This window comes from Thunnus maccoyii, chromosome 10 (genome assembly GCF_910596095.1).
Source record: "Thunnus maccoyii chromosome 10, fThuMac1.1, whole genome shotgun sequence".
Lineage (NCBI taxonomy): Eukaryota > Metazoa > Chordata > Actinopteri > Scombriformes > Scombridae > Thunnus > Thunnus maccoyii.
The window spans coordinates 19,355,003-19,365,371 of NC_056542.1; the positions used below are offsets into that span (position 1 = coordinate 19,355,003).

At 39.8% G+C, this 10,369-nt stretch overlaps 2 protein-coding genes across 2 annotated transcripts; both read right to left on the reverse strand.

Moving 5' to 3' along the window:
* Positions 1-1,561: 1,561 nt before the first annotated feature.
* LOC121905317 (chymotrypsin-like protease CTRL-1) lies at positions 1,562-4,766 on the reverse strand. The gene is made up of 7 exons (XM_042423502.1): positions 4,414-4,766; positions 4,098-4,201; positions 3,895-3,974; positions 3,719-3,800; positions 3,400-3,580; positions 3,070-3,200; positions 1,562-1,933 (listed from the first exon to the last, which is right to left on the reverse strand). The coding sequence occupies exons 1-7, from the start codon at positions 4,619-4,621 to the stop codon at positions 1,772-1,774; spliced, it is 948 nt and encodes a 315-aa protein (XP_042279436.1). The 5' UTR covers positions 4,622-4,766; the 3' UTR covers positions 1,562-1,771.
* Positions 4,767-5,064: 298 nt separating this feature from the next.
* hsc70 (heat shock cognate 70) lies at positions 5,065-10,369 on the reverse strand. Its single transcript, XM_042423442.1, has 9 exons — positions 10,241-10,369; positions 8,750-8,954; positions 8,349-8,554; positions 7,905-8,057; positions 6,889-7,444; positions 6,534-6,736; positions 6,215-6,413; positions 5,832-6,064; positions 5,065-5,624 (listed from the first exon to the last, which is right to left on the reverse strand). The coding sequence occupies exons 2-9, from the start codon at positions 8,952-8,954 to the stop codon at positions 5,430-5,432; spliced, it is 1,950 nt and encodes a 649-aa protein (XP_042279376.1). The 5' UTR covers positions 10,241-10,369; the 3' UTR covers positions 5,065-5,429.

Here is a 10,369-nt window from a genome sequence, read left to right on the forward strand (position 1 = left end):
TATCTATTATTCCATATTGGTGTATTTTGTGGGGTGAAATTGTGACTATATAAGAGTTTCCAATATAAAAGGACCTGCTGGTGAAAAAGGGATAATTTAACAATTTAACCGGGAGTCTTTGAATAGTGAAATCACCCAATCTTTTGAATATTTCACTGGGAATATGGTACCAAAAGTTATTGTTGTTCAGAAAAGATTTTAACCAACTGATTTTAAAGGTTCCATTTATAACATCAAAATTTAGGCCTCCATCTTTGAAATCTTTGGTCATCTCTGCTCTCTTGACGGTGAATTTTCCTTTTACAGATATAATCGAAATTAACCCGATTGATTTTTTTAATAGCACCATTTGGAATAGCCATTGACTATGTTGGATAGATACACCTTGAAATGCTTTCCATTATAGTCAAAGAGATTCAACCCAGTAAGCTTATGTCTCTCAGTAACCATGAGTTAAGTCTAGTTCAGCATTCATCAATTACCTTCCACGCATCTATATTTTCACTGTCAGTTGAATTTTTAGATATATGCCTACCCAAGTATTTAACGGCGGATTTTATAGGAATGTTGTATGCCTCAGTTAAATGACCTTGATGGATTGGCATTGACTCACATTTGTTCAAATTTAGCTTTAGATCAGAGGCTTTGGAGAAAGTATGAATCAAATGTAGTATCTCGGGGACTTCAATTAGCTGCTTCAAAGATGATTGTATCATCTGCTAACTGGCTGATGATAACTGGTTTCCCAAGTACATCTAAATGGAGCAATATCTGAATTTTTAATAAAGATAGAAAGCATTTTTGTAGCTATTATAAAAAGAAATAGAGAAATAGGACAGCCCTGTTTAACCCCACATTTGATTGTCATTTGGTGTCAAGGTGATTACCTCCCGGTTGAGAGATTTGTATTTCTATTTGTATTTCCATAAAGAGATTCTATTATGTTTCAAAATGTATCCCCAAAACCAAGTAACCTTAAACAATGGAATATTAAATCAAATGCTTTATAAAAGGCTAGAAATAAACATCTTCTATTAAATATCTATAATCTAAGAGATCAAGTGCTAGGTGAATATTGTTGTGAATAGATCTACCCCTCATGAATCCAGATTGGAAACAAATGGTTTCTGCTTCCTTAAAGTTGCAACCTTTGTCATCATAGCAACAGTAAACACCATGTTAAGATTTTTTTTAAAAATGTACCAACTCGCCATTGAAAACATGACAATTCTGGTTGGAAGTGGGAAGCGAAAAGCAGTTGAAACAGGAAGTGAACAGTGGTTGAAATGGGAAGCAAACAGTGGTCAACAAAGTTGACTTTTTGCCATCTAACTAACTATCTAGCCATCCACCCAACCTAGCCAACCACCCAAGTCACCTTATATTGATGTCATCTGAACTGTGTCATAATTACGATGGCCCTTAGCTAGCGTCTGTCACTCAAACGTAACTATAGGTCGTTTTTGGTGACTAAATTTATGACCTATAGTGTTGTTTAAAAAACATGAGAGCCAACACAAGTGGTCTTGAGAGTTATATTTTATGCATGATTTCTCACAAATGTACCAAACATGGCAGTACAGTGAGTGGTTGCTACCAATCGAACTCAATAGAATTAGTAGCCGAACATCCCTGTGACAGCTGGTATTAATGCTGCATTCAACCTGTTAACCCGACACTCATTGATCACACTGAGGAGGAGGATGATGAAGTGTGGGGATACATGTAAGCACAAGTATATTGCAGATTTTCTGTGTTTGCACTTTGCACGTTAGTTGGAAGCAACAATCTGGTCAATCCATCTCCGCAGGTAGGACACACGGGCGTACACGGCAGGGGTGCGCACGTTGCAGTTAGAGGTGCCCCAGGACACAATACCCACAAGTGACCACACTCCACTGTTCTCACAGACCAGAGGGCCACCAGAGTCACCCTAAAATGAGACAAATATGTTTTCATATTAACTTTTAAGAGAATGCATTGGGACATAGTTTAGGATCCCTTGTTAAAGCCTTAGATCAAACTCTTGATATTGCTTGATAGTGATGTATTAAGGGGGCCTTGTATTCTGTGCAGAAGCTTTATACAGGAAGTGGGCTGGCCATTAGTTTCAAATGTAATCAAAAACAGGAAAACAGATATGCAGCAAGAACATCAGTCTTGAGTAAGAATAACTTACACTGAACAAAAATATGAAAGCAATGAAATCCATAGTCATGTGAAATCTATAATTCAGTGCCTAATAAATGTCTTTTTTCAAGATAAAACTGCACATTTTAGAGTGGCCTTTTATTGTGACCAGTCCAATGCACACCTGGCCAATAATCATGCTGTGTAATCAGCATCTTGGTATGTTACAACTGTCAGGTGGATGGAATATCTTGGCAAAGTAGAAGTGCTTACTAACACAGATTTAATCAAAATTTGTGAACAAAATTTGAGAGAAAGAAGTCTTTTGTGTGTATAGAAAAAGTCTTAAATTTTTTATTTCAACTCATGAAAAATAGGAGCAAAAACAAAAGTGTTACATATATTTTGGTAAAACTTTCATAATCAAGTCATTTAAGTTAATGATGAGGTAATTTTTTGCCTTACTGGTTGCTTGTTTCCAAAATATTCCAAACAGCTGAGACAGTAACAACTGCTTTTATGTATTCTTAAAAACATTTGCATATATTGACCTATCCTTTAACGAATTGGATAGTATGTATTTACTGTACAGTTGTCACTGTATATCATTCACCGTTATGTACATGTTCATGTAGGGGTTAATTAATAATTCTCACCTCTAATGGTTTACTGTTGAAATATCGATACTTTATAATTTGCAAATAAACATAAATAATTGCTAATTTATTTGTATATTACTAACACATTCTTGAAGATATTGTTATGAAATATCAGCAAATTATTTACTATTTGCAATTCACAAACATATTAAAAATATATTCATTATTGGCTTATTATGAACAATAGGTTAAAAACTGACTTGCAGCTAATTGCTGTTTTGAAAGAAATGCTTTTTTTCTCACAGATCTCTGTTTCAGGCCTTAAAATGTTTTTTTTTACCTGACAGGAGGAGACTCCAGAAGCGCCAGCACAGATCATGGCATCAGTGATTCTGTTAGTACCCCAGTACTGCTTGCACTGAGCAGGGCTGAGCAGAGGCAGTGCAGTCTGTTGGAGGTAGCGGGGGCTTGCTGGGAATAGAGAGGTAAATGAGATGAGGCTAGCTGCACAAATCAATCTCTTACATCTATCTTTGAGGTATTGTGCATATTTTGTTGTGCCTTTTATATTTCTCCTTTGTGGAAATGGAACTGTTCATACCTTTGTAAGCTTAAGTGTGTTTGTAAATGTACCCTGCCTGTAAGGATTCGAAAGCAGTTTCTCACTCACAGGTTTGGCCAGTCCTGCCCCACCCAGTGGTGACACACTGGGTTCCAGAGGGGATGCTGGTGCTAGAGGAGGCCAGGCACACAGGAGACACACGAGATGTCATCTGTACTGGGGAAGACAGCCTCAGAAGGGTGATGTCATTGTTGAAGTTATTGGAGTTGTAGTAGGGGTGAGTGATGGCCTGTTTGGAAAGGTGAGAATAAATCATAAGCAAATATAGTGTGGTTTTGCATCTTTGACACATATACCCAGGAACTGACTGAGGAAAAGGTTTATTTTTTATCAAAAAAAGAAAACAATGTGTTATTGAGCTGCTTACCCTGGAAATGGTCTTGACTTGAATTGGCTCACTGTTGTACTGACGATCATGTTCTCCCAGGATTACCCGGTGGTTTCTAGGTCTGGAGAAAAAAATAACAAAGACGAGTAATTACAGTGACGGCAGTGTTGGGATTTTTCTCGTGTGGATGCTAGACACAGTGGAGAGTTACTTACGACACACGGCAGTGAGCAGCAGTAACAACCCAGTACTCGTTGATCAGGGATCCACCACAGAAGTGGAATCCCCTGCCATCCTAGGAGTGAGAAGATGCATACTTGCATTCATTGATTCATGAAACAGCGTCATTTAAATGACACAAAGTGTTGAGAGTGTATCAAAACTATAGTGGGGATGGAGAGGGCATTTCTTAGGCTACCTGAAGTGAAACCTGCCAGGGCCAGGACCCAGACACAGCGGTCTGTCCATTTACAATCTTGTTGTATCCGCTCACTTGGGGCTTGATAGCAGGTATTCCACACCCTTTGGCCCAAGCATAAAATAAATTAAGTATCTGCTTTCCCCAAAATATGGCATCTATATACCATCAAGTGTCAGACTGCAAGTGTTTACAATCTTATAAATGTGCAAACAATCAAACATTTTGAATAATGCCTGCAATTGCTACCACACAATCACAGACAAATCTTTCACAGAAAAATACATCATTTGGTGGTAAAATGCCAGTGACTTACCCAACGCAGTGGCCACAAAGGCAAAAAAACTGACGAACAAGAACATGGCTATGTCTAGGTCGTGATTCACGTCCCTGGGTCTCAGCTGTGTGGGAAACTGGCTTTTATATGTGTGTATGTAACAGACTTGACCCTGAGTTCCATGTGTAGCACTCCATACTATAGGTACTCGCTCTGAACAAGTGTGATAAGACTGGGAAAAGAACATCTGGTGATAAGCACTTGAAATTACTTATAGCTAAAACTGTCATTCACTAAGTCTTATGCATTTGTTTGCACTGCTCTTGTACACATGGGTCATGGCTTTTAGCAAACAAATTGTTGTGTAATTATTCCATCAGTAAGAAGCAACAACACCGCCTCTTGTTATTACTATTATTGCTCTTGAAATAATGTTTAGGATGTATTTGCACCACAGTCAGTGTGTTAAGCTGTATTTGCCCTTGTTTGCATTCTTGTTTCAAACCCTTTTCACTTGTTTCAACATATGGCCACAACATCAGCAACATCTTTTGGTAACACGTATTTTTAAAATGTGGCAATATTTCCTGTAAGCTAATGTACAGGAAACATGATTATTATCAGTACTTTTACGGTCTGTTCACAGGAAGAAGTTTTATCTTCACAAAATCACACAAAACACACAGTGTATACTGCAAATCAGAATCCCATTGGTGATCTTTATTCATTTTATGTATAAAAATCACAGGTAAAAACAGATGATTTATTGATGTCATGTAACTCATCAGTGGAGAAATAAATACAAAGACAACAAACTTTTGAATTTGACTACCTTTTATTTGACTAAATATTGTTACTGTGTGTAAGTGTCAGATTTAGTTGCTTAGATTTGTCACATACTGAACTGAGGTTTTGAAGAAATATTATAGAAAGAATTTAGGTCCACATGAGCCTCTGATCTTGTTTTCATTGAATGCATATTCTGGCTAAGAAAATAGCTTTAAGACAGCATTTGTATGTTGGGATATGAAATCACAATACTGTCAACACAGTGTTTAGTCGACCTCCTCGATAGTTGGGCCAGAGGAGGAGCCTCCTCCAGCTCCACCAGGGAAGCCACCAGGCATTCCTCCTGGCATTCCTCCAGGCATCCCTCCTGGCATACCACCCTGGTAAAGCTTGGAGATGATGGGGTTGCACACCTTCTCTAGTTCCTTCTGGTGGTGATCGTACTCTTCCTTCTCTGCCATCTGGATAACAGAAATAACAAAGAATTAATATGACAGAAAAATGTTTGAGTTGTTACATATTGTAGTTGCTGACTGTATAAAAATGATGTAAAACGGAAGTGAAGAAATTGTTAGCATAGGGTAGTAACATCTCCATTTTCACAATTTGAGCCAAAGAGGAACTTTTGTCTCTTATAAACATTCATGGTCCATTCCATGAATATTTACCTGGTTCCTGTCCAGCCAGGCAATGACTTCGTTGCACTTGTCCACGATGGTCTTTTTGTCCTCAGGGCTGATCTTGTCTTGAAGCTTCTCATCCTCCACAGTGCTCTTCATATTGAAGGCCAGAGATTCAAGGGAGTTCTTGGCAGTGACCTTTTCTCTCTGGGCCTCGTCCTCAGTCCTGAACTGCTCTGCCTCCTGCACCATGCGCTCAATGTCCTCCTTGCTCAGTCGCCCTACAGGAGGAAGAAATACAAAGCTCAGTACACCTTGTTCAATATTTATTCAATTATTCTCTCTGTTCACATGCAGCTTCCTTTCAACCTTTGAGCTACATGGGCCTTTTAAGGCTCTTAGTCTGATAAATATTTTATATGGTCATGTACCTTTGTCATTGGTGATGGTGATCTTGTTCTCCTTTCCAGTGCTTTTGTCCACTGCAGACACATTGAGAATGCCATTGGCATCAATGTCAAAGGTCACCTCAATCTGAGGGACCCCTCTGGGAGCAGGTGGAATACCGGTAAGCTCAAACTTGCCAAGGATATTATTGTCCTTGGTCATGGCTCTTTCACCTTCATAAACCTGAAAAAAAATGCTAAAGTCAAATTCTGATGCAGGGAATACATTCAGTAATTGTAATATACTGGAGAAATGGGGAGTGAACAGTTATCTGTCCAGAAATATACTTTGAGGTTTCTCTACCTGAATGAGCACACCAGGCTGGTTATCTGAATAGGTGGTAAAGGTCTGGGTTTGCTTGGTGGGAATGGTGGTGTTCCTTTTGATAAGGACAGTCATTACTCCTCCAGCGGTCTCAATTCCCAGGGACAGGGGTGTGACATCCAGCAGGAGCAGGTCCTGTACATTCTCAGACTTATCACCAGCCAAGATGGCTGCCTGCACAGCTGTGAAGATTTTCCAAATTGTGAAACTAATGCCATGACGAGTAGAACATTCTAACATTAACACTTTATGATCTTTGTGCAACTGAATTTATACAAAAATAGTAATACAACTAGGCAATAAACATCAGACTAATTGCAATAGAGATATCCACCTGCACCGTAGGCCACAGCCTCATCTGGGTTGATGCTCTTATTGAGGTCACGGCCATTGAAGAAGTCCTGCAGCAGCTTTTGAATCTTGGGAATACGTGTGGAGCCACCCACCAGGACAATGTCATGGATCTGGGACTTGTCCATCTTGGCATCCCTCAGGGCCTTCTCCACAGGCTCGAGGGTTCCACGGAACAGGTCTGCATTAAGCTCTTCAAAACGGGCTCTGGTGATTGAAGTGTAGAAGTCTGTTCCTTCGAAGAGTGAATCGATCTCAATGCTGGCCTGAGTGCTGCTGGAGAGGGTGCGCTTAGCACGCTCACAGGCTGTGCGCAGACGACGCACAGCTCGCTTGTTGTTGTTGATTTCTTTTTTGAACTTGCGCTTGAACTCAGTAATGAAGTGGTTAACCATGCGGTTGTCAAAGTCCTCACCACCCAAGTGGGTGTCACCAGCTGTGGACTTGACCTCAAAGATGCCATCCTCAATGGTCAGAATTGACACGTCAAAAGTACCACCTCCAAGGTCAAAGATGAGGACATTACGTTCACCGCCAACCTGAAATAAATGATGGAAAGCATTACAAATATAAAAATAAAAATAGATTAAAGGGGAACTTGTGGTTTGTGGCTCTAGAGGGAGCTGTGTTGCATCTGTTGGGACTGAAAACTACAAGTTTGAAAACTAAAAAAGTCTGAGGTGTGGCGATAGAAAGAAGTAGTTACCAGACCTCTGTAGCCCTCTCCTCATCTGTGCTTTAGGCTGGCAGCTTGAGGCTACATTAGCTGCTAGTAGCATAACACACCCAAATCTCCCACTAAACAGTCCGCAGTCTAGTAACAATGTGGGTAATGTAGGCGACAAGTTTTGACAAAGAGGAAGAATGTGTGGAATAAAAAATATGATATCTCTGGTTCTGCCGTATCAATTTTTAAAAAAACTGACTATTGTGGGTTTACAATGTTATAGGAGTGCAATGCTAAATTGGTGGAGTATTCCTTTAAGGTTTGAAAGTTACCTTTTTGTCTAGGCCATATGCAATGGCTGCAGCAGTGGGCTCGTTGATGATGCGCAACACATTTAGCCCAGAAATGGTCCCAGCATCTTTGGTGGCTTGACGCTGAGAGTCGTTGAAGTAAGCAGGAACAGTGATAACTGCATTGTTCACAGGCTGTAAGATATTAAGATCTTGTATCAACAAATAGCATTTGTGGGTTCGTATTAATCTATTTTTTAAAACTGTTAGTTTGTTGCCAACTTGAAAAACCTCAATTAGAGGCAGCAAAGGCACTTTGAGAGACTTTTTCTCACAATGTCTTTTGAGGCAGCAGAAAGTACTTGTTATAAATACAGCTGTTAATAATAGGTACAGATGCAGATTCTTCATAAGTGTGCATATGCATAAAACCAAACTGTCCTAGGTCATTTCAAATTTAGTATTATACATTTATTTATTAGCTACCTTGCCAAGATATGCTTCAGAGATCTCCTTCATCTTGGTGAGGACCATTGAGGAAATCTCCTCAGGGAAGAAGGTTTTGATCTCACCCTTGTATTCAACCTCCATCTTGGGTTTAGATGAGTCATTCACAACCTTGAAGGGCCAGTGCTTCATGTCTGACTGCACCACAGAATCGTCAAACTTACGACCAATCAGACGCTTAGCATCTGAAGTAGATTTTAGAGAACAAATAAGACAGCACAAGTCATATATTAAGTTTGAAGTATATATAAATACACAGAGTTAAATAAATAGTGTAGAACTTTTTTTCCCTTCAAAAATATTAGTTATAAACACACTGAGCAGAATAATAAATATTTTTTGTTCTTGAGGCTGTAGTGTGGTGGTGTTGCAGTCCTTACCAAATACAGTGTTGGTGGGGTTCATTGCCACCTGGTTCTTGGCAGCATCTCCAATCAGTCTCTCAGTGTCTGTAAAGGCCACATAGCTGGGTGTGGTCCTGTTTCCTTGGTCATTGGCAATGATCTCCACTTTGCCATGCTGGAAGATGCCCACACAGGAATATGTGGTGCCCAGATCAATGCCTACTGCTGGTCCTTTAGACATCTGAGATAAACAAAAGAAACATGGCAAAAATGGTAGCCCTGTTTTGTTATTTTGTTGTATGTACCAGTGGCATACAGATGTTTTGACAAGGATTTTTTTCAAAACATGTGAGCACCCACATATGTACAGCCCACATATAGCATATATACAAAGATGTACCTGTCTCTGTTATTTACATAAGTCCAGATGCACGGCCATGTGAGGCTCAGCTACGTTTAGGGGCGTTATTGGTGTAGCAGCTTAAACCACCTCCTGACACTTGAAACCAAATGACCGGGCTATGTTACATTGCCCTTCAATTCACTCTCCACACCACCTCTTCCCAGTCCTCCCTCGGCAACATAACACTGTCACAGTCTGGCTTGTGAAATGTGATGTACTGATCCTGGAGCAGTGATCAGTGTGTCTATTTTCCGACAGCTGGCTCCAAATAGCTTACAGTAACTATATTAAGTATCAGCGTATCCTCATGGAAATGAATGGAAGGTGGCTAAAAAGGCAGGGATCATCTATCAATGACTAATGAGCATAACCTGCCATGTTTCTATAGAAATAAAGGGCTTAAAAACAAAAATAACCACAGAAAACTACAGCTTTGAGGTGGAGTTACAAATATATATAATATTTATAAATACTTGTAAATATAAGTCAACATATTTGCTGCACTCTGATAACACCAGCAGACTGAGGCAGGGGAAAAAAAAACTTTTTCGAAGCAGAAGTTTAGATACTTTTTAGATTGTATGTTTCAGGAGTGACAGTAGAACGTTTGTTCCTTTACTGTCCCAGAACTGCTGGATCCAGAGCAGGTTATTGAATTATCACTTGTTATACAGTTGTGTAACACAGAACAGGAAATGCTGATGTGGTGCTGTTGCTTCATCTATTGGTCTACACCCAAGTCTGAAACTTGCCATGTGCAATACCAAAATAATATGTTGGAAGATGTGCATACCATTACAAGCAGCGGGTGTTTGTATTATACCCTAGCTGTATTGTGTAACTCACTAATTTCTGCTGATAAAGAGGAACCTGCAGAAGCAAACTGACACTATTGTGACAAATCATTCACGTAGACGTTTTGTTTTCCGGACAATCACTCACATGAACTTTGTGGTTTTTCATAGGATTTTGTCTCAGCCTGTCATGCCATTGTTTGACAGGCACCATGCAAACCTCATGTATTTTGAAATGTCTCTCACATTTGGCGGTTAGGATCTTAAAGCAGCAAGCAAGACAGACTATGAAGCCAGGCTGAGTGCAATGCTCCTTTTAGAGGGGGTTACCTTGAGCTGTCAGATGTTCAACACTTGAGATTTTACTGAATTAAAGTGGTCCTTTGTGTTCACCCAGCACACAACACCAGCGCCTGAGCTCCTCTCCAGCACTCCTTTCCCTCTCCTGGTAGGTGGACT